General features: G+C 49.0%; 2 protein-coding genes across 5 annotated transcripts in view; both read left to right on the forward strand.

The window, feature by feature from the left end:
- Positions 1-24,972, forward strand: part of LOC147019407 (uncharacterized) — a 520,827-nt gene that overhangs the window by 280,278 nt on the left and 215,577 nt on the right. The gene's annotated exons all lie outside the window — the stretch shown is intronic.
- ARFRP1 (ARF related protein 1) overlaps positions 1-24,972 on the forward strand; it is a 48,995-nt gene that overhangs the window by 13,978 nt on the left and 10,045 nt on the right. For 2 of the 3 annotated variants that reach the window (XM_085893853.1, XM_085893854.1), the window contains exons 2-3: positions 10,506-10,593; positions 10,698-10,780. The exons of the other annotated variant lie outside the window; for it this stretch is intronic. In XM_085893853.1, coding sequence (XP_085749979.1) covers positions 10,506-10,593; positions 10,698-10,780 — 171 coding nt within the window. The remainder of the gene's footprint in view (positions 1-10,505; positions 10,594-10,697; positions 10,781-24,972) is intronic. 3 annotated transcript variants of the gene reach the window in all.

Consider the following 24,972-nt stretch of genomic DNA (forward strand, 5'->3'; position numbering starts at 1 on the left):
ACGATGCACCGCAACTTGATCTCTCCGACATCCAGTCCATACTCCCAAAAATCCAGTCCATACAAGTGCTGAAAAGTGTGGGGGCAAGTACACATCCCTGACGAACTCCAGTAACAACTGGAAATAAGTCAGAGGCGGTACCACCACACTTCACAGCACTCTCAGTACCAGAGTAGAGTTCAGACATCAGATCGATCAGTTTCGGTGGCACCCCACGAAGACCAAGAATCCTCCAGAGGACATCCCGATTCACTGAATCGAACGCTTTACAGAGATCAACATAGGCTGCAAGCAGCCCCTGCCGAAACTCTCGTCTGCGTTCGGTGAGTACACGAAGTGCAAGGATACGGTCAATCGTTGACCTCTTTGGTGTAAAGCCTGACTGCTCTGGACGCTGGTGCTCAAGCAGATGGTGGCGAACCCTATCAAGAATTATCCGAGCAAAGACCTTGCCCGGCACTGAGAGCAGCGTCACCCCTCGGTAGTTGTTGCAGTCTTGGCGATCACCCTTCCCTTTCCAGAGAGGGACAACAAGGCCCCTCTTCCAGTCAGTTGGGATGATGCCTGTGTTCCAGGCAGAGCACAAAACTGCATGCAACGACACGAGTGCAGCATTTCCACCAGCCTTGAGAAGTTCGGCATGGATGCCACAGATCCCTGGAGCTTTGCCCCGTTTCAACTGGTTCACCGCAGCCCGTGTTTCCACAAGCGATGGTGGACCACAGTTGATTCGAGGGTCAGCAACAGGGATTGTAACACCCTTGACGTCCAACTCGACAGCTGGGGGATCAGCCTGGTACAACCGCTCGAAGTAACCGGCCCAGCGGGCCTTCACTTCAGACTCCTCTGTCAAGAGCCTACCACTCTCTGCTCGAACTGCAGTGCTCCGAGGGATGGGCTTGGATGAACGTAATGCGCGAATTCCCCTGTAAGCGGGACGAGAATCACCTGTCCACAGGTGATGCTCTACCCCTCACAGATTCCTCGCACATAGGCCTCCTTGTCCACCCTCAGTGCACGTACAGTTTTACGCCTCAGCTCCCTGAACAGCTCAGCTCTGCCATTCAGCCTGGCCCTGCGACTCTGGTCAATGGTATCCAGTGTCCCTTGAGAGACAAAATTCTTCTTTGCCCTGCGGTGAACTCCAAGGCATCCACCGGCAACATCAAGGACGGTGGTCTTGAAGGTGTTCCACAACTCTTCAGGACCCCCAAAGCACCCAGACCCCCAAGTGTCCACTCAGCCTGTTCGCAAACTCCTCAGCTACTCTCTCATCCCTGAGCTTGGCAACATCCAGCCTAGGCTGGGATGGTACCATTCTCCAGGATTTAAGGTGCAGCTTTAGAGTTGCTACAACAAGCCTGTGGTCAGTATTGAGGAACTGAGCACTCCGGTAGACCCTGCAGTTCTGGATCATCCTCCAGCGACCGTCAATGAGGACATGGTCAATCTCCTTTGCCACACCGCCAGCGTTGGAATACCAAGTCCAGCGATGAGCTTGCGGGCGCTGAAACCATGAACCAGCCACCCTAAGTCCATGACTTCTTGCAAAGTCAAGGAACTTAGTGCTATTCTGGTTCATAGTTCCTGACCCATGGGGACCAACACACACCTCATAACCATCCCTATCAGTTCCAGTCGATGCATTGAAATCCCCCAAGACTAGAAGTGTATCTCGTCTGGGGCACTGATCAACCACAGACTCGAGTGTGGCGTAGAATGTGTCCTTCACGGTAACATCACTCGCCTCAGTCGGAGCATAAATAGAGACCAGGGAAATGACACCTAAGGAGTGACGAATCCTTAATCTCATAATACGCTCGTTGACCGGTGTTACCTCAATTATCATTGGGGTCAGCTTATTGGACACAGCTACAGCAACTCCTTGGGTATGGTAACCATCAGAGCGACCAGACCAATAGTAGGTGTAACCACCCACCATTATCTCGCCGCAATCCGGTCTCCGAACCTCAGAGAGAGCTGCAACCCCGATGTCCAAACGCTTGAGCTCAGATGATAACAGAGACAGGTGATCATCCTCTCTTAGGGATAGGACATTCCAGGCACCCACCCGAAGGGACCGCCTCAGGTTAACCCAAGGAGACCGCCGTCTGGTGGACGACACCTCAGCACCACTCCGACACACTCTCCCGCAATCTGACCCAGGGATGTTACCCCGTGGTTTCCCTCCTATCAAAGATTGGGGGTCCCGAAGGCTTTGCCCCAATCCCATCATCCGGTGAGCTGCCCTGCGAAGGGAAGCTGCACAGGAGGTACTCCCACGGAGTGGGTTTTCAGATTTTTTTTGCGTTTTTGCGTTTTGCGGAATGAAGCGTTTTACGGTGGCTGGAGTGCAAATCCTGCCACCAACCTCCTAATAAGAAGTAACCCAACTGCAGGAGGATGTCCGCAGACACAGTTGGGCACTAGATATGGATGGCCGTTGGCTCACAATTAGCTCCTCCGCCCTTTGACAGGTTTTGTTTTTAATCCTGCTGGGTGTCCATATCCAAACACCCTCCTCACCAGAAAACCTGGTGGGGGAGACGGTTTAGTCGCCGACAACCCGACCATGGAACAGGTTAGTACAGGTTTACATGGTACCTGTAGCAGGTCACAGATCGAACCTGACCTGACCCTTAGAGGGTTTGAGATTTGTATATTCATTGGAATTGTCTGTGTTTTCCCCACGCCCGATCCCACACCATCCCGTCGAATCGCCCCGGATCCCTCTTATTGCCGAGTCTTGTTATTTCTGGTTAGAGAAATAAACGTTATCAACTCGGTGAAAAGCGACTCGTGCCACCTTCCTCGTCCCGTTTGCGGTAGAGCGATTAGAACCGCCATCTTTGGGTTATAAATAAATAAACCACCTCCATCGTTTCGGCTCATTCTACGTTGGCGGGACTGTTCAAGTCCCGTGAACGTCACAATATACTAGTAAAGGTGCCCATCTTGGACGGGCGTCACTGGCAACATATGGTAAAAGACAGATACCATGAATGTATTTTAAACAATATATTATATCATTTTTATCCATTGATTATCATTCAGGTTTTCCCCTTCGACTGTCCCGCAGTAGCTCGACTTCGATGACATTACCACGTAATTTAGTGACTACACAACGTGTACCATTCATGAGTTCCGGAGGATCCATAGAGCGCATTAAAATTACAGGGCACCCTACTTTCAAGTGATCCAAAAGGCCGGATCAGTTTTCTCTGCATATTCATATCTTGTAGATTTTAGCTGATTCTGAAACTGTTAACAGCATGTCAATCGGATGGTTCTGTGATTTTCTACGGTAGTAAACAGAAGTACGACTTAAGCCTGTACGCCACTATGCGGAGACCCGAGGACCTAATATTTCACAACAAACTAAAAACTCACAAAATTTGAAGATATTTTAAATAAACAATTTATTATAATATCAATTAAATATCATTTTTATCCATCGATAATATGAATTATTCTGTACAGCTATAGTTGTTCTCCTGGGATCTGCGCATCCATCCACGATCTATGTTCTCATGAAGTGCAGTAGGAATAATAAAAACAGCACCGTGCGGGAGTGTAGGTAATCTCTCCAAAGCTCTCGGAAAGCCTTAAAATGCATCACGATCGGTTTGATTGTGAACAGATATACTGACGGACGGACATCGAGACCGTTTTATAAGGTCATCATGAAGGTACCGCTTGATATTACGCATTGAAATAGAGATATGAATACTCAAGTGAGTTTATTATACGTCTATGATTGATAGCTTATTGACAGCTCAATAACATGAGCAATTTACTATGGTATATAGTGATTAATAATAACATACTCTACAAAAGGTTTTATGAACTCATCTTAGTGGTCCTCTAAAAAATGGGAAACATTTTTATTTCTTTTTTGTGCAATAATTCCTCCCATTTTGCAAATGGAGAACATGAACTGTTTAACTACCATAATCATCAAAACTAATTTTGAGGGGCCTCTTAAGGAAGACAATAATATCATTACTATATATGTCAAAGCTTGTTTCATTTCATGCAGTAACAAAAATCTGATGGTGGAACAAAGAAAGGGGCATGCCGAAATATTAATATAGATATATATCTTCTTCTTCCTCTTTCGGCTTGCTCCCGTTAGGGGTCGCCACAGCGGATCAACCGTCTCCATTTCGCTCTATCCTCCACATCTTCCATTGACACTCCAACCACCCGCATGTCCGCCCTCACCGCATCCATGAACCTCTTCTTTGGCCTTCCTCTTCTCCTGCCTGGCGGCTCCATCTTCAACATGTCCACCTTTCTTCTCTCCATCATATCAGCCAACTCTCGCCCTTTGCCAGTCATCGTCCCAACATTCAGAGTTCCAACTCTCACCTCCACACTTCTACCCTTCCCCCTCTCCCACTGCCTCCGGACTCGCCTTCCCCGTCTCCTTCTCCTCCTTCGCCCAGCAGTAGCACAATTTCCACTGGTACCCTGCTGACCACCGGTACCGGTGGCGGTCGTTGGTAACCCGGGCCTCGACCGATCCGCTATGGAAATTCGTTTTGTTGTCCGCATAATGATTTGGCATAGGTTTTTACGCCGGATGCCCTTCCTGACGCAACCCTGGTCGCCTCTTACGACACACAGGGATATGGTACACCTATTCTAACCGGGGCATACACCGGGCCCAGTACAACTGGTGCTCATTTTGCCGACCTCGGAAGGATGACAGGCTGAGTGAACCCCCTGGTGTTTTCGACTTGGTTTATATATACATATATATATATATATATATATATATATATATATATATATATATATATATATATATATATATATATATATATATATCTTCTTCTTCTTTTTCTTTCGGCTGCTCCCGTTAGGGGTCGCCACAGCGGATCATCCGTATGATCCGCATCGTGATTTGGCACATGTTTTACGCCGGATGCCCTTCCTGACGCAACCCTGGTCGCCTCTTACAACACAGGGATATGGTACACCAATTTTAACCAGGGTATACACCGGCCCAGTATACTGGTACTCATTTCGCCGACCTCGGAAGGATGACAGGCTGAGTCAACCCCTGGTGTATTAATTCAGTGGCCCAACGGGGCTTGAACTCGGGACCTTTTGGATCCCAAGCCGCTGCCCTAACCACTGCGCCAACACCAGGCTCTATATATATATATATATATATATATATATATATATATATATATATATATATATATATATATATATATATATATATATATATATATATATATATATATATATATATATATATATATATATATTTATATATATATATATATATATATATATATATATACATATATATATATATATACATATATATATATACATATACATATACATATATTAATTCAGTGTCCCAACGGGGCTTGAACTCAGGACCTTTTGGGTCCTAAGCCACTGCCCTTACCTGCCTTGGTTAGGGCAGCGGCTTGGGATCCAAGAGGTCCTGAGTTCAAGCCCCGTTGGGCCACTGAATTAATACACCAGGGGGTTGACTCGGCCTGTCATCCTTCCGAGGTCAGCGAAATGAGTACCAGTATACTCGGCCGGTGTATACCCCGGTTATAATAGGTGTACCATATCCCTGTGTCGTAAGAGGCGACCAGGGTTGCGTCAGGAAGGGCATCCGGCATAAAACATGTGCCAAATCACGATGCGGATCACACGGATGATCCGCTGTGGCGACCCCTAACGGGAGCAGCCGAAAGAAGAAGAAGAAGAAGATATATATATATATATATATATATATATATATATATATATATATATATATATATATATATATATATATATATATATATATATATATATATTATATATTGTTGCGGATTCGCGCCCGCCGGCGTGCGAACGGCCACGTAACTCGAATCGCGGCACGTCGCCCACCGGACGGACAATCCCGTCGTGACCCTCTCGGACTAACGCCGGGAACTAGTCACAGGTGGGCCTTTCGGCCTCACCACGATCGTGCCAATCGGCCCCCCGCGTGGGATAGGGTTGCTCGCCAAATTCGACCTACCTAAGTACCCACACGGAGGGTAGACCGGGCGATCGCACCTCGCCGCAGGTCGACTTCGGACACGGGCCACTTTAAGCGACCCGTTCCGTACTATCGGGATAACCGAGCGGTGTTATTGTCGGCCTCGACGGTTCGATTAATTATTGGGCGTATTTAGCCCACTACCAACCCTTTACGTGAAGTAAGATGGAGATTCAATGAAAGAAAAGACGAAGCGAAACGGGAAAACAGTTCAACATAATTCACATTTATTTCGCGATGGCACACGGATAGCACACATATACAATTATACACCAAAAGCAAATGTAAAAGTAGAAGAAACACACAATAATGCACAAAAAGCAAATGTAAAAGCAAAACACAATGCAGATCTACCACCGACTACCGAGCACACGGCAACACTTATACAGTTTTACTTCACAGACGGCGCCGACAACACATATACTCAAAGCAAAAGAAAAAGGGACCACCCTCAACGATGAGGGGGGCAGACGGGCCTGGGGCCGAGACCGCGTCGAGCCTACCCGTCTGGTGATGAGCCGCAAAATGGCGGTGGCGCCCCGACTCCGCGGGCCTCGCTGGCACTGCCTGGAAATGGGGTGGGAACGGGGCCCCCTTCTCACACTATCTCAGCGCGGGGGGAAACAGGAGGGGGTTGTTGATGCTCGGGGAATGAGGATATCTCGCTGGCTCGGGTCCCGCGACGAGCGTCTCCACCGCGACCTCGGTCGCGTTACCGGCCTCCCCTCTCCGCAGCTCCCCGACTCTGACACGAGCGCCCTCTCGACTGCCTTCGCCGCCGCCACCTCTCCAACTCTCCACTCTTCTCAGCTCCGTCCAACTGCTTTCTCTGACTCTTCTCTTCTCAACTCTCCTTGACTGACTCAACTACTCCGACTCTTCCCAACTCAACTGCTCCGACTCTTCCCAACTCAACTCTCCTTGACTGACTCAACTACTCCGACTTCCCAACTCAACTACTCCGACTTCCCAACTCAACTTCTCAGACTCTTCCCAACTCAACTGCCTTTTTGGTGAGCGAACGCGGCCCTTTATAGCCCCCGTGGCTTCGCTCCTTCACCTTCGACCCTTTACCTCTGGCTGGCTCCCCATTGGACAGAGGAAAAGTGGGCGTGAATGCTTTTTGATCCGCGAATCTGCATATTGCGATTATACTCCGACGCACCTGGAGGCGGGGCCAAATCGCCCCACGCTCGCTGATAGGACGGAACAGAAGTGGGCGTGAATCGTTTTTGATCCGATTTCTCGGAAAGGCCGGCGCCTTTGCACCCGCTGCTCGGTGCGCGCCCTGCACGAGTCCAGGATCGGCGCCCACAAGCGGCGCGGGAATGGCGGTGATGCGATGGTTGCGAGAGCGAGATGTGACGGTAAAGGTCGTGGCTGTTGTTGTGAAGCGGCGTTGCGGTTGGTGGTTGTTGTGTGATGGCTGTTGAGACGTGGTTGGTGGTGGTTGTGGTGGTAGTAATGGCGGCTGGTCCAAAATAAAGATAGTAAAAGAAAAACGGCTATCCTGAAGGGTCGCAGCCCGAATGAATGACATTTATTCCCGCTAAACAACGGGTTTGGACTAACTACACATATACTTACAGAGATATCTCACCTAAGGGACCTGAATGGTGGTTTGCGAATTTCGTCAACCACAACAATATATATATATATATATATATATATATATATATATATATATATATATATATATATATATATATATATATATATATTTATATAAAAATAAATAATTTTAGTTCTTTGAAGTATTTAGAAGGCGATTTGTATGATTCAGTGTTCAAGTATATAATTTAATTTAAATATAGGTTTTGAGCTGGGAATAAATAAATTCCAGGTTTTACCGCCGTTTTACCCAGTGTCTATTACACCACCCATCTAACATGTTACTTTGGTTATTCGTGCCTGCTGTTTGTTTCCATTATGAGGTCCTTAAAAACAGTAAGTTTTCTGTTTGGAATGATTTTCTATTTTGTTTTACTGACAGACAGGCAGACCGAGTAAAAAAAATAAATAAACTGACTGACAATCATAAACTGATAAGCTAGACAGACGGATGGACATAAACCAATTGCTTAACCCTGCCTTTCGCCTTGTGTGCATGGGGTAAAAAAACAATTTGTTCAGGATCGAATCTTATGTGGGCAACTATTGTTTAACATTTAACTGCACAAATAGACTACCTAACAAATATTCAAACATAATTTGTGACAATGACAATGACAAAAATGGAATTTTGGGATAGTGGGGGATGAGAGGTGGTCATTGGGGCTTTGGGATAATGGTGGCTAGATTTGGGGTCTGGGATAATGCGGAAGGGAGCAAAGGTTGTGTGTGTGTGTGTGTGTGTGTGTGTGTGTGTGTGTGTGTGTGTGTGTGTGTGTGTGTGTGATGTTTTTCTGTGGAGTTCCACTGGAGCTTTCTGATGTTGAATGTGATACACCAAAATGATGGTCATCATCTCCTGAGTTGATTAGGCCAATTAACGACAAAGAAACCAGAAAGATTCCCATGTTTTAAACGTGCGCCACGTTTAGGTGTATAGAGCATCTTAATCGGTCATTCCGTGGCATGGCATTCTATTAACTAAAATAATGACAACATTTTAATAAGGCATATATTAAATAATACAAATAATATAAACAGTCATAATAATAGTAGTATTGTTGCGAATCTGGAAGGCATGAGCACTCAACATACAGGTCCTTTAGATCAGTTTTATCGGTAAGTACATGTTGCCAGTTAGGGTCCCTACCCAATTTGAATGGGTAATTAAATGTTCCTGTGCTGTGGAGTTATTTTAGTAGTCAGGTTTTCTTTTCGTTTATTTTTACACCACCGACATCAACGCCGACGACACCGCATCACCCTCACCTTCACTTCGCTTACTTCACCTCGCTCTGGCTGACGTCAGGGGTGGGCGGAGCCCCTACAGAAACATGTTGCTCAACTTCCTGTGTGAGGAGCGGTCCTTTGGAAGAAGGCGGAGTTCGGGGAGGAGCCACGCGGTGGCCCTCGATCAATCGGCGTGCAACGAGTGGGGTGACCGTTGCTCGGCCATTCGGACTTCCCCGACTCTGTGAAGGGTGGTCCAAGTGATGTCACCACGCCACCTGGCCAATCGAGGGGTTTGCCACCCATTTTGGCCAGTGAGAGGGATGGCGAGGATTTTTGCGCGCCAAAACTGGCCAGTGACAGGGCGACGAGGGAGTCTGCGCAGAAGGCCATCCGGTGTGGAGAAGCGGGGAGGACGGAGACACCCCCCCCCTTCTGTGGGGGGAACAAAATAAAAGCAGAGATGGCTGAACCAAAGTGAGAGAGATTTCTTCACTGCCCTTGTCGCCGTCAGCCCTGGTTCACGTCCTCATCCACCGCCTCCTCCTCTTCCGAATGATCGTGAGCTTTGGCGACGACCTCGATTCACCTTAATTGGGTTCAGCTGTGCTGGTCCGTCCTACAGTGACCGGAGCTCTGGGAAGAAGGGGACGCCCAGCCGCGTGCTCGCGGCCAGGTAGCCAGCTACCACTGAACTGCAGCCCGATTGTCCTCCGGGCTGGAGATCCAAATAAAGACCATTAGGGTCCACTTCTGTCTGTGCGTGTGTGTGTCTGTGTGTGGGCCCTGTCTTTAAGTAGTAAAACTGTTAAGTGCTTGTGCTGTATATATTTGCATTGCCTTGCTTTATTCGGTTTAAATCTGCTCTTTTGTGTTCCCTAGTTCCCCATTATTGTATAAATAAACCCCGATTGTTAAATGTTTCAGTTTGTTCGCGTCCCTTCTTTCATTGACTGAGCATGTCGCGTGCTGGGGAAAATTAGTTAAAGCTGTTATGGCCCGAAGGGGATATTTGGACCGACGGTTCTTGGCGATTAAACCGCTCGGAATCGCACACGGAACGAGCGCACTAAGCGGCACCTTTCCATACGAGTTACGTCGAGGGTGAAATTCCCCGGTAGTTGGACCACATGGGTATTTAGGTAAATTGAAATTGGCAATCGACCCTACGCCACGTGGTCTGTCCATTGGCGAATTTCGGTCCGATAGAGGACCCGTCGACTCCGGACTTATCCGGGGCGACGGTCTGAATTCCGGGCGATCGGTCGAGCCGACTCTCGGCTCCATCCAGCGGTCGTGCCCGCGGCCGACGTCCCGGCCCCGCAACAGTATTACACGGCGTTAATAATAAGGAACTCGTAATCCACACCCTGGCCCAAGCACATGTGGACTTTGTGAATGGTAAACTGAAGCGGTGTAGTAGGCAAATATAAATTTGGTCCAATGGACCGATGGTCTCACTCGTTTCATTATATGTTGGAATACTGTACTGTATTTACCAATCTTTTCTTGAGGTTAATACGGTTTTTGCTTTATCATCACCAGCACTCAACCACATCAAAAGGATGAGTCATGGTTTATTTGTCATTATCTTTGATAGACTTTCTTGGAGCAAACAAAGATGAAGTTTTGCAAGACTTTCAAATCGATGAACCTTTCCAAAGTTACAACCACTGTTGGCTTAAACAGTAAGTCTTGGTGTAAATACTTTTATCATGGCTTAAACAGTAAGTTTTGGTGAAATTACCTTTATTTGTTGCCAACAATTTTGCATTTGCCGTTTGTGTGACAGTTGGAACAATTGATGTGTCAGGTGTGCGCCTCATGTTTTGGGATCTGGGAGGGCAAGAAGAGCTACAGTCTCTTTGGGACAAGGTTTGTCAAATATTAATTAAATGGTTATAGTACTTTGATAAAATCATGATTGCATCCACGGAGATTAGAATGAGATTTGAATAAAAGGATATTGGGCCCATCACAGCTGTGTAACAACATCTATAACCCATGTTCTTTGACACCCTGTCATTATTAGCAATCCTTGAACCCAAGCCTTTTAAACAAGTGATGTGTGTCATTTTACAAGCCCATGGTCATCCAAAACAAGTGCACCATATTTGTACCCTTTATTAATGACGTGTGTGACGCATTTCGGGATTACAAGAATCAGTGATCGCACAGACGAGGAACAATGATACTGGAATACATTTTAACTTACCATGTTTCCTGCTCACCTACTTACCACATGTCCGGGGTTCATCTATTTACCATGTTTCCTGCTCACCTACTTACCACATGTTCAGGGTTCATCTATTTACCACATGTTCGGGGTTCAACTTGTTACCATATTTCTCCATTAACTATTAATCAGATGTTTGGAGTTGAACTATTCACCAGATGTTCAGGGTTAAAATATTTACCAGATGGTTGGGATTAAACAGGTTACCATATTTCTCCATTGACTATTTACCAGATGTTTGGAGTTAAACTATATACCAGAGGTTAGGGTTGAACTACTTGCCAGACGTTCAGGGTTGAACTACTTGCCAGACGTTCAGGGTTGAACTACTTGCCAGACGTTCGGGGTTAAACTCCAGAGTGGGAGTGAAGCGGGATAGTAGGGCCCTCTCCATCAGCTTTCCCATCATTGATAGCAGGGCTATGGGGCAGTAATTCAGGGCAAGTCTCTTGGTTTACCAGTTTATAGGATAGTAATAACATTAGCCTTCTTTAAGGCTGCAGGAATTTGCAGGATAGCAGTAAAAGGGTCTGCAAACTGGGCACGACCCTTTTCTCCGAAGTTTTGAAGGAATTTGGGGAGAATTCTGTTGACCCTTGCAGTTTTGCCGTTTTGGGTTGCCCACAGTGTGGCATCAACGTCTTTCTTTGTGTATATGGGGTCTCCAGGTGGCTGCTCAATGGGCTTTGGAGAAGGTTTCGGAGGTTATCCCTTTTTACCTCCTGCCTTAGTAATTTGGAGGTCAGCACTTTTGAGCTCTGGTTAGAGGTGAGATGCCATGGAATCAGGGGAAACTCTTGGGATGGCAGCAGTCATGTTTTCTGCAGCATCCAGTTTCCTCTGCAATGTCCATGCCTTGTGGCTGCTGTGGGTGAAATCTGTTGACTCCAACAACTCCTTCCAGTGCTTCAGACATTCTGTGTCTAGAGTTTGTAGATGTCCGGGTTCCCAGTTTTGGTGTGCTCCTTGAGGAGCCTTTCAGACTCTGCTGTCCAGAAAGGTGTGCAGGCCTTGCAGAAGCCATGCGGTATGGCATTGGTGGCAGCAGAGAGGAGGAGGTGCACAAATTTCACATATTTATCTGGGGAAGGTGGTATATACTAGATCTTTGATTCAGCTGCTTTTGTGAAACTGGTCCAATCTGCTTTCCAGAAGTTCCAGCGTGGTTTTCGATTCGAGTTCAGCAGCGGGATTTCGATGCCATCATTGGTAGCCCTCTGCCATAGTTTGTCAGGAAGTAGAGGTCGGGGTTTGTTCCGGTCTGCCGCCATGCTGAGTGGAAGGTCTTTGGCTGCTTTGGGTCAAACAGCAGGTCAAGATTGTCTGTGGATGCCCAGTCGGTTAACTGTTCCCTGGTCACATCATTTTCCCTATATCCCCATTCAGTGTGATGATGATTAAAATCCCTGATGTAAACCATGGGGTGGTTGTATCTGGGTAAGGCAGGTGATGGCCATGCTTGCATGGGCAGCTTGTACACATTTTCATCAGTGATACAGCTTACCTTAACTGTTGCATATAGCATATTGTCTCCGGTTTTGCTGCGTTAACGGAGGCCATGAGGTTGGAGCCTGCAATCTTTTTCTTTTCGGCCTTTTTGTCGTCCTCGCTATGAGTTTCCTTGCGTATGGCTATGTCGATGTTGTCTTTCAGGATGCTGGTGAGGATCTCTCATTTTGGAAATGTCAGCCACATAACATTGAGTTGGAAGATGAGGAGTGAGGGAGGGCGGAGGAGTGAGGAGGGCCCTCAAAGGGCGGAGGAGCTCCTTGTGAGCCAACGGCCATCCATATCTAGTGCCCAACTGTGTCTGCGGACGTCCTCCTGCAGTTGGGTTACTTCTTATTAGGAGGTTGGTGGCAGGATTTGCACTCCAGCCACCGTAAAACGCTTCATTCCGCAAAACGCAAAAACGCAAAAAAATCTGAAAACCCACTCCGTGGGAGTACCTCCTGTGCAGCTTCCCTTCGCAGGGCAGCTCACCGGATGATGGGATTGGGGCAAAGCCTTCGGGACCCCCAATCTTTGATAGGAGGGAAACCACGGGGTAACATCCCTGGGTCAGATTGCGGGAGAGTGTGTCGGAGTGGTGCTGAGGTGTCGTCCACCAGACGGCGGTCTCCTTGGGTTAACCTGAGGCGGTCCCTTCGGGTGGGTGCCTGGAATGTCCTATCCCTAAGAGAGGATGATCACCTGTCTCTGTTATCATCTGAGCTCAAGCGTTTGGACATCGGGATTGCAGCTCTCTCTGAGGTTCGGAGACCGGATTGCGGCGAGATAATGGTGGGTGGTTACACCTACTATTGGTCTGGTCGCTCTGATGGTTACCATACCCAAGGAGTTGCTGTAGCTGTGTCCAATAAGCTGACCCCAATGATAATTGAGGTAACACCGGTCAACGAGCGTATTATGAGATTAAGGATTCGTCACTCCTTAGGTGTCATTTCCCTGGTCTCTATTTATGCTCCGACTGAGGCGAGTGATGTTACCGTGAAGGATGCATTCTACGCCACACTCGAGTCTGTGGTTGATCAGTGCCCCAGACGAGATACACTTCTAGTCTTGGGGGATTTCAATGCATCAACTGGAACTGATAGGGATGGTTATGAGGTGTGTGTTGGTCCCCATGGGTCAGGAACTATGAACCAGAATAGCACTAAGTTCCTTGACTTTGCAAGAAGTCATGGACTTAGGGTGGCTGGTTCATGGTTTCAGCGCCCGCAAGCTCATCGCTGGACTTGGTATTCCAACGCTGGCGGTGTGGCAAAGGAGATTGACCATGTCCTCATTGACGGTCGTTGGAGGATGATCCAGAACTGCAGGGTCTACCGGAGTGCTCAGTTCCTCAATACTGACCACAGGCTTGTTGTAGCAACTCTAAAGCTGCACCTTAAATCCTGGAGAATGGTACCATCCCAGCCTAGGCTGGATGTTGCCAAGCTCAGGGATGAGAGAGTAGCTGAGGAGTTTGCGAACAGGCTGAGTGGACACTTGGGGGTCTGGGTGCTTTGGGGGTCCTGAAGAGTTGTGGAACACCTTCAAGACCACCGTCCTTGATGTTGCCGGTGGATGCCTTGGAGTTCACCGCAGGGCAAAGAAGAATTTTGTCTCTCAAGGGACACTGGATACCATTGACCAGAGTCGCAGGGCCAGGCTGAATGGCAGAGCTGAGCTGTTCAGGGAGCTGAGGCGTAAAACTGTACGTGCACTGAGGGTGGACAAGGAGGCCTATGTGCGAGGAATCTGTGAGGTGGTAGAGCATCACCTGTGGACAGGTGATTCTCGTCCCGCTTACAGGGGAATTCGCGCATTACGTTCATCCAAGCCCATCCCTCGGAGCACTGCAGTTCGAGCAGAGAGTGGTAGGCTCTTGACAGAGGAGTCTGAAGTGAAGGCCCGCTGGGCCGGTTACTTCGAGCGGTTGTACCAGGCTGATCCCCCAGCTGTTGAGTTGGACGTCAAGGGTGTTACAATCCCTGTTGCTGACCCTCGAATCAACTGTGGTCCACCATCGCTTGTGGAAACACGGGCTGCGGTGAACCAGTTGAAACGGGGCAAAGCTCCAGGGATCTGTGGCATCCATGCCGAACTTCTCAAGGCTGGTGGAAATGCTGCACTCGTGTCGTTGCATGCAGTTTTGTGCTCTGCCTGGAACACAGGCATCATCCCAACTGACTGGAAGAGGGGCCTTGTTGTCCCTCTCTGGAAAGGGAAGGGTGATCGCCAAGACTGCAACAACTACCGAGGGGTGACGCTGCTCTCAGTGCCGGGCAAGGTCTTTGCTCGGATAATTCTCGATAGGGTTCGCCACCATCTGCTTGAGCACCAGCGTCCAGAGCAGTCAGGCTTTACACCAAAGAGGTCAACGATTGACCGTATCCTTGCACTTCGTGTCCTCACCGAACGCAGACGAGAGTTTCGGCAGGGGCTGCTTGCAGCCTATGTTGATCTCTGTAAAGCGTTCGATTCAGTGAATCGGGATGTCCTCTGGAGGATTCTTGGTCTTCGTGGGGTGCCACCGAAACTGATCGATCTGATGTCTGAACTCTACTCTGGTACTGAGAGTGCTGTGAAGTGTGGTGGTACCGCCTCTGACTTATTTCCAGTTGTTACTGGAGTTCGTCAGGGATGTGTACTTGCCCCCACACTTTTCAGCACTTGTATGGACTGGATTTTTGAGAGGATGTCGGAGAGATCAAGTTGCGGTGCATCGTTTGGCAATGTCAAGATCTCGGACCTTGATTTTGCAGATGATGCAGTCATCTTTGCGGAGACTTTAGACATCCTCTTGGGGGCCCTCGAGGTGCTGAATGAGGAGTCGGAGCTGTTGGGATTACGGATTTCTTGGGTCAAAACAAAGATCCAGGCTTTCGGTGACATCTTGGATGCTGCTGTCCTGTCTGTGTCTGTTTGTGGTGAGGATGTTGAGGTCGTGGATAGATTCACTTACCTTGGCAGTGATATTCATGTCTCCGCAGGTTGTGAGCCGGAGGTCAATAGACGTCTGGGTCGGGCCTGGGGAGTCATGGATTCACTGGATCATGGGGTGTGGCGCTGCCTGTACCTGTGCGGGAGGACGAAAGTCCGAGTCTTCAGGTCCTTGGTACTTCCAGTCTTGCTCTATGGGTGCGAGACTTGGACTTTGACCAAGGATCTGAGACGGAGACTTAATTCCTTTGGTACCAGGTCTCTTCGGAGAATCCTTGGCTATCGCTGGTCGGATTTTGTGTCCAACGAGCGGTTGCTGAGAGAGACTCGGATGAGATTTGTTACCTGCATAGTCCGTGAGCGTCAGCTGCGGCTGTATGGACATGTGGCTCGTTTTCCTGACGCTGATCCTGCTCACCAGATTCTCTCAGCGAGGGAGTCTCATGAGTGGAGGAGGCCAGTGGGCCGACCACGTGCCTCATGGTTACAGCAGGTTGACCATCATCTCAAGGAGATGGGGATGGGCCTGGCATCTGCCTGGGGGATGGCCAGACGGAGGCCCCTGGAGTACCGGCGGAAAGTGGACGCAGCGACGCGCTGTTCTGGCACATGCTCCCATACCTGACCTGACCTGAGTGAGGGACCTACTGGTCTTGTTGTGGTCCACTTCTTTTAGCCCTGAAAAGGGCTTTTTATAGCACTACGCAACCTCTGGCCCCATTTCTGGGATTTGCCCTGAGTGTGTCGTTCGTATTGGCCAGTTGATTTTAACGATTTACTATGTTGGTTGAGAATATCAAAGCATCAACAGATGAATGGCACCTGAATACCATTAGCAGATGGCTTGAAAGTAAGGGTGGGGTGTCAGAAATATATCGGAAGCTTGAGAGATGGCACCGATGTCTTGCTTTAATATTGACCATACATATCCATTGTTGAGTTAAATGAAGCAACAAGTTATGGTAGAAAAGCCAGGGTGGAACCTGAACTAATGAGTAGTGCTTGTTGGTGGAACTTGAACTCTTTATTTCAGGTATTTAAGCTGAATGTCTGACAGGATGGTCTAGACTCGAGAGGTATGCACACTCATCCCTAAGCTGTCGAGCTGGGGTTCAAATTCTGACCCAGCCATAAACCCTCATCCCGGTGTTTCACGGGCAGGGCGATTCATCAATTTGTGTGCCGTCACTCGGTTGAACGTTAAACTTGGCATTCCATCTTCCGGCATTTGTTGGTGGATGCTAAAGGTCCCACGGTGTCCTTCGTGGAGAGTAAGCGAGCTATCACCGACACTATGAACAAATTACAAATTCCTGGCCAAACCTTACTCTAGCATCAGGCCTGGCTCCCTGCCGTATTATTGTTGTTATTATTATTATTATTATTATTATTATTGTATGTACAATGTACATATGGAGGCTTGTGGATGAGCTATTACTCGTACGCTGAACAGATCAGGACAAAAGGAACAGCAGAGAAAGGGGGGAAACAGCAACAGCAGAGTTGAAGGCCAAAGTGGAGGCAAACTGGGACCAAAACAATGGGTGTGGGTAGGAATGAGGGGCAGGAGAGGATGCATGGGGTGGACATGATGGATACAGAACAAAACTCTCAGGAGGGAAAACTGGAAATTTGGAGGGAGGAGGGATTTGGGTGGAGGTGGGAGGGTTAACGAGGATAGAAAAGATCGTGGTTGCGGATTGGGGACAATCCGAGATGGTGGTGAACAGCTGTCTTGAAGACCTGGAGGGAAGAATGAAATTGAAGAGTGTGGAAGGTGGTTCCACAGGTGGGAAAAAAGAGGGACGATTGAGTGGAGGTGAGCAGTGATTCTTGATCCGAAAGCTGCGACTAGATTGCTCGTTCGGTGGGCGTGCGCGGCCGCAATTGAGCTAAAGGTGGTCGCCCGCACGCCGGACGGGCGGAAATCTATAACACTGTTGTCAGGACGTGGGATTCAAATTTATCCTCCTCCAAACGAAATCAAGGGTGTGCGAGGCGACCCTCCGGTTCCATTAAATTCCGAGCGTTCAAATTTTTATAACCGATACCCAAAATGGCAGCTCAAGGTGAGCAGGCGCAGTGTGGTTTAGATTTAGAAATGAACGAATCTATAGCTCAGGCCGAAATCACCGTGCAGGACACTCCGATTATGCAGGTTGACTATACCCCGCAAATAAATGCAGAGTCCGAAATGGGCGCGGTGGCGGCTTTTGGCACCCCCCCCCCCTCCGTCAAATTCCTTCCCCGGTCCCCAGCGAAACCGTGACCGATAATGGCGAATCGACTGCCACAGGGCCACTTGACACGAGCCAGCTATTGACAATTTTGCTGGCAAAATTGGATGGCTGCAAAAGGAAATGAAGGACGAAATAAAAAACGAAATAAATACAAATGCAAAAGAAATGGATACAAATATGCAGACACTGAGGGGTGAAATGCAGGACATGGGGTTGAACCTCCAGGCAGGGCAAAAGGCAATGAGGGCGGAGTTGGAGGAGATGAACGGCATAATGGCGATTGCGTGTAGCGAAACGCGGATGAAGGAGCACAAAATGGCGGCGCCACATTGCAGAGACCAACGAAGGGGAGTGTGGATTGTGTCGGTCCCGCAGGGGAGACGGGTGAGGTCACAATAATTCGGGAGACATGCTGGGCAAGACACGTGGAGGTGACGACGACGGAAAAATTAATGGTGACGGAGACACAGATAACAAGGGAAGAAACGGAGGTAATGAACGAGGTGACGTAATTAACAGAGACACAAAGGGAGACGCAGGAATTAAAAGAAATAACAGAGACACGGGAGATAGAGGAGACAGGGGGTGAAGTGGACGAAACTATTGACGAACACACACAGGTGGAGTTAGCGAGGGACAATGAGGGGGAGCTTGGGGAATGTTTGGTGGCCCGGTGCAAGCAGCAGGATACCCTCCTTCAGGAACGAGGGGAGGGAATATGCCCGCGTGAAGCAGATCGTGACCAGGTGGGTTCGGTCGCTCCGTGCGAGTTAGGGGGGGCGAGTGCTGTGAACGGGTACATGGAGCTTGGGGGGTATGGAGGCCCTGGGAGCGCTTGTAGTGGCGCGAATCCCCAGCGTGATTGTCCCAGTGTGAGTGGTTAAAAAAGTGAGTGTGGCGAAATGCGTGTTGAAACGCGTGCATAGCGCGAGTCAAATGGCGCGCATGAGTAAAATGGCGTGTGTGAGAGAAACCGCGTGTGTGAGAGAAACCGCGTGTGTGAGAGAAACCGCGTGTGTGAGAGAAACCGTGTGTGTGAGAGAAACCGTGTGTGTGAGAGAAACCGCGTGCGTGAGGTTGCGGTATGATAGGGAGATGGCGGTTGGTATGCGGGAACATGCAACCGCGTGTCCGAGTGTCATGGCGTGGTTTGTAAGCATCATTGCACGTGGGAGTGCGTGCGTGGAATTGCAACAAAGACGGCGCCAGACGAGGGACAAGGGCCATGTAGCAGCCGTAGCTGTTTTGATGACCGTGCCGGATTCGCACAGCAGCGCGCGCGGGGTCCGTGCTGTGTTTCGCACGAGGCCGCCATGTGCGCGCCTGCGCAAGTGAAATTCCGGTCCGGAAACGCACGCGGTGGATACAAGCCGACCCCGCGGACAGACAGAAGTTAGGCTGGAAAAGTGAATTTGGATCGGACGGGTTCTCCGGGTGAGCGTGTGTGTAAAGCTCCGTGTGGCCTGCGCCGCGCATTCTGTTCTCAGAGCGCGAAGCAGTTTCCCCAATGCGTTACGCGTGCCCCGGCTTGCGCGAGAAATCGCGCGGGTTCGGGGTGCGAGTGACGTCATTGGGGATTCCGCTGCGCGGGTTACGGACGAGCAGAGCACATGGGCTCGCGTGGGGAACCTCTCTAAATGCGAGGCTTGCTTGGGATGCGCAGTGGCATCATGGCTGCACGAATGGTTGACATCCAGCAGAAGGGAAATCCCTGCCGGATGTTACCGTCCGAGAAGGGACGAGGTGTGCGAAGCGTGAACAGCTGCCATGACGTCACGGGAAAAGAGTGCGGGTTGCGAAATGCCGTGCTGGTGCGCATAAAAAAAAAAAAGAGAAAAGCAAGCCTTGCCACTTCGGGTAAACAGGATTCCTGGGCAGGGGGTAGGAAACCCCCTTGCTTAGGGCACAGGAACACCACTAGTTAGGGGGAAGGGTTAGTGATGGTTAGACCGGCTTCATGGGGACATGGATTGTTCCTCATGAAGCCTGTGGAATGGATTAGTTAGAAGGATTTTAATTTAGATTTAGGATGGGAAATGGATTTTGGATTTGAGGACAGAGACAGACTTTGAATGTGTAGAGGGGACGTAGCTTAGCTACGTAGGATTAAAAGGAACGTGCATGAGAATAAGGGATGATGAGGGAGCACGTAGTTAGGAGATGCAGTCAGCAGAATGTCAGTGTTCAGTGATGTGAGCGATGGAATTAAACAAAAGGAAACATGTTGAGTGAGTGAGGGCCAGCAGGCCTGTGTGAATGGAGCGAATGTGGTATGCATGGTGCGATGAGTGATTGGGGGGAGGAGTGATTCCCACCCAAGGGACCCGGGGTCAGAGTAAAGTCAGATAGTGGGTTAGCCAAATTGACAAAATGGAGGTCGTTTTGCTGTAGTTGCGAATGTAGGCTCGAAACCCATTTGGAGGGGTGCAGGAGTCCTGTTGACGGGCTGGGAGCGTGGCTGCGAACGGTGAATATCGCTTCGTGGGCCCCCCGGGAACCGGACTAGTCGGCCGCGGTAGGCCTAGGGCCCAAAATGGGCCGGGATAGCATAGTGGGCATGGGTGGGCCCGCATGAAGCGGGCGCCATAGTGCCAATAGCCACGTGGGCAGAGTTGTGGGCACCCGGGGAAAGGGGCCCATGGCGCCAGCCTGCCAAATGAGCGTCGGGGGAGTTGCCGAGGAGGGCACTCCCCAGATCATAGGGAGCTGGTAGGCTCAGAGTCTCAGGGCCCGGGGTGCCATGGTTGGAGAATCGGCAGAGGGTAGTTCCTGCCAAGTGAGCCACGCGGCCCAGCCATGAGACCGTGCAAGGGCACGAGTGAAAATTGGAGGGCAAGGCCCAAATTTGTGAGGACACCAACACAGGCGACGGGAATCTTGGTTGGTAGAACCAATAGATTAAGTGAGAGGCGGTCGTTGAAAGCCCCGGGGTAGTTTAAGGCTATAAATGTTAGGGTAGATAGGAAAATGTACCCCTCCGCACCATCCATCCCTTCGCTCTTGGTGGGCCGCTTGACCCATCTTGGGTTAGATCGCTGAAATCTGAGGAGGCCATTCTGAGGCTTCATTGGGCCTCGGGACAGGACGCTTATTCCCTTCCAGGAAGGGAACATAGGGGTTGGGAGTAGGCTAGGTTACAGGATAGGTTAGCCGGACAGAGACAAGAAAGGGGGTTGGGGAGACAATTATAAAAGGAATGATAAAAAAATAAAATAAGATGGGCTAAATTTGGTTTTGCAAACTAAGGGAGTGGGTATGTAGATAGACAGGCAAAGGCGATAGGTTGGGAGGGAGACGGTAGGGTAGGTCCGAGCCCGCCTTCGGAGCAGCCGGCACCACCGCACTCCCTCCACAAACCTCCAGAATGAGACAAGAGGCCGGCCAGCTTCGTATGCCAGCCTGTCTGTGCTACAGCGGCCTGTTATGGCCTTGCCATGCCTTGTCTGCCTGCCTCTGCCTTGACCCCATGCCTGCTAGCCGTTGTTTGCATTTTCCCCAGTGTTCATCCATTACCATGTGCACCATGTCCAGTGTGTTTTGCAAAGACTGCCCTGCAGGCAGCTACACCATGGGACTGCATTGAGCAGCCCGTGCACCGTGTTTTGCATCCATCCATCCATCCATCCGCTCATTCTTGTGTTTGTTTGCGTGAGTGCCCATCCAGTGTTCTGCAGGGACTGCCCTGCAGGCAGGCGCACACGGGGACTGCATTGGTGCAGCCCGTGCACCGTTTTGTGTTTGCTTGCGTCATCCAGTCCAATTCAGGGGGGAAGCCTGTGACTGCATTGGGCAGCCGGCTACCTTCTTGTGTTCAGTCCTGCATTTATTTCATGAGCCAGAGACTGCATTTGGGCAGCCTGGCTCCCTGCTTCAAGAATGGCCTGTGGGATGGCATATGGCATGCCGGGTTGGGGTGAGTTGCCTCCAGCAGCTGAAGACATGAAAAAGGTTCTGTTACAGACAACGGGGCCTTTTGAACAGGCCCCAAAGACATCCGACCTTCAGCTGCGGAGCGCTCACCCTCACATACTGACTAACTTTGCCATGCCCCTTTTCCCCACAGAGTCCATCAGTCCTGGGCCATGGTTTAGTGTAAAATGTATAAGGTTAAGTTAAGGTAAAATTGGAAATAAGTTTTGCTCCCCCTGCATGTTTGTCGTAGCGCCGGCAATTGTAGTTAAGTCGTCTACGAGTGAGTTTGTTTAGTTAGTTACACAGCCCGTAGGTTATTTACTTTTGGGACACGGATACACCAAATGTCGCACTCAGGGATCCCAAGGTAAATCGTACTAGGGGAGAACTTACACATGAAGGCACACGAAAATTTGACGACTCGGGACGAGTCTGTAAAATGGGGAGGGAGAAGTGTTACGGTTGTGGAAATTCACAGATCACCATTCAGGTTCCCCGAAGATCAGTTATGTCGATAAGTGTGTGTTCCAGGTTAGATTTCCCCACCAATGTATTCGGGATTTATTGGTGTGCTGGGCTGTGAACCTTTGAGGTAGTGTTATGTTTTGATCGCTGTGTATTTATTTATTTATTTATTTGTGAATATGTGTGTTTGTTTGTTATTCGCATAACTCCAAAAGTATTGAACTGAATCGCAGCAAATTTGGTGGGATGATTGGTTATTATCCGAGGACCATTTGATTAGATTTTGGGAGCGATCGGGTCAAAGGTCAAGGTCATGAAAAGGTCAAAATCGTCATTTTACCATAGCGCGGTCAATTTGTATCCAATTTGCATGCGACTTATGCCAAACTATTCAGAATTCAATGCCCCATCTTGTGATATGTGACATGACACAATGACGTAATAACCCTTATTAGCGGTTGGGAGTCAAAGGTGAGGGGGGGTCACGACATTGAAAAATGTGCGGTTTTAGTCATAACACGGTCAATTCTTATCCGATTTGCATGAAACCAACACCAAAATGTTGACTCTTCTGTTCCCCACACTCGAATACCAATTCCAAAATGAAGAGTACAAAGGTCAAGGTCGAGGTCATGAAAAGGTCAAAATCGTCATTTTGCCATAGTGCGGTCGATTTTTATCCAATTTGCATGCAACCAATGCCAAAATGTTGTGAATTCAATGCCCAATCTTGTGATATACGATATAACACAATGACGTCATTACCTTTGTTAGCAGTTTGGGTCAAAGGTCAGGGGGGTCAACGACCTTCATTTTCATAACGCGGTCAATTCTTATACAATTTGCATGTAAGTAGATTCAAAATGTTTAGAATTCAATTCCCTACCCAGTGATGTGTAATATTTGATTTCTTATAATGTGACCAGTTCTCATCAGATTGACTTGACACCGACACCCAAAAAGGTCAGGGAGTTCATACAGAAATTGTACAATGTACGTGAATCAGTGTCAAACAGCAGGAAATTTAATATTTTTAAGCCATCATAACACATATGAGATGGCAGATGTGGTATGGGATTAAATACCCTCACAATCAACGGTTTCGGGGGGCGGGGGGGGGGGGAGTGGGGGCAAAATGTCGCGCTGGCGAAGGTATGCGCTCTACTGAATGCCCGTTCTAGTTCTTTTCTGTCTTTTATTTTAAACAAACATCTCCTCACCATGTTCTCCACAACCGCCATCATCTCCTCACCATGTTCTCCACAACCGCCATCATCTCCTCACCATGTTCTCCACAACCGCCATCATCTCCTCACTATGTTCTCCACAACCGCCATCATCTCCTCACCATTTTCTCCACAACCGCCATCATCTCACCATCTTCTCCACAACAAACAAACATCTCCTCACCATCTTCTCCACAACAAACAAACATCTCCTCACCATCTTCTCCACAACAAACAAACATCTCCTCACCATCTTCTCCACAACAAACAAACATCTCCTCACCATCTTCTCCACGACCGCCATCATCCCCTCACCATCTTCACCACGTCAGCGTGAAGACGCTGATCTCAACCACATCCGCGTGAAGCCGTTGATTTCAAACACGGCCGTGTTTGACGGAAAGGTCGGATCAAAACGGCAAAAGGGGCGGAGCCAGCCGGGGGTGATGTGTCGAAGGTGAAAGAGCGAGCCCCCCCCCCCCCCCCGAACCCAATAAAAAGTCGTGCTGGAACGCCGAGAAGCTAGTTGTTGGAGTGTTGGAGTCTGGGCAGTCCAGTTGAGAACGAACGAGGAGAACGAACGAGTTAGAGAAGTTGAAGAACGATTTGAGGAGAACGAGTTAGAGTACGAGTGGGAGTCGGGAAGAGCGCTTGGAGAGAGCATTCGAGTTCGCGCTGCGCTGGTTGTGTGGTTCGTTGGATGCCCGTTGGAGAGTTCGGAGGTTGGAGTGCGGGCAGAGACACCGAGGGTCGCCGAACCAGGTAGCCCGCTCGGTCTCTCGGAGCCCCTTCGGTCATCCCGGCTCCAAGCGAATTATAAAGGCTCACGAGCCTGGTTCTTCTTTTCTTTCTTGGGTTTTGCATGAAAGTCTGTAGCGCCTTGTCCATAAGTAACAAACTGATTAAGTGCATGTACATTACAAAATAGACATCAGCTGAAGGTTTTTGCTCGTGTCTTTTTCCCTTCCCCTCCCCCCCTCACCCATTCATTGCATTGCTTGTGTTTGAATAAATGTTCTCCATTTTTGAATGTCAACCTGCTCGTCGTGTCACTTTCTGCCATTGACTGCCATAATTGCATTCGGGATATTAGCTGGCTGATTATAAGTCGATAAGACGTACATCTGGTCCGATGGGGCTTGGCGATATAAAAGCGCTCGGCGATCGCAAACGGAACAAGCTGCTTAAGCAGCTTGTTTTCGTGCAGGCTCCGTCGACGTATAAACTCCCGGCATTTCTGTCTGCGCGAATAATTAGGTACATGGACAATTCGGCGATCGACCCTGTAGCGCCTGGACAGAAGAGTTGGCTGGTTTATGGTGTGGTTAAAAACACCCATAGCTGGGTTTCAGCGTTGATCCGAAAGCTGCGACTAGATTGCTCGTTGGGTGGGCGCGCGCGGCCGCAATTGAGCTAAAGGCGGTCGCCCGCACACCGCAAGGGCGGAAATCTATAACAATATATATATATATATATATATATATATATATATATATATATATATATATATATACATACATACATACAGTCAACCCCCGCTTCATCGCGGTTCACCTATCG

This window comes from Eptatretus burgeri, chromosome 9 (genome assembly GCF_056783735.1).
Source record: "Eptatretus burgeri isolate ZD-2024b chromosome 9, Ebu_testis_v1, whole genome shotgun sequence".
Taxonomy (NCBI): domain Eukaryota; kingdom Metazoa; phylum Chordata; class Myxini; order Myxiniformes; family Myxinidae; genus Eptatretus; species Eptatretus burgeri.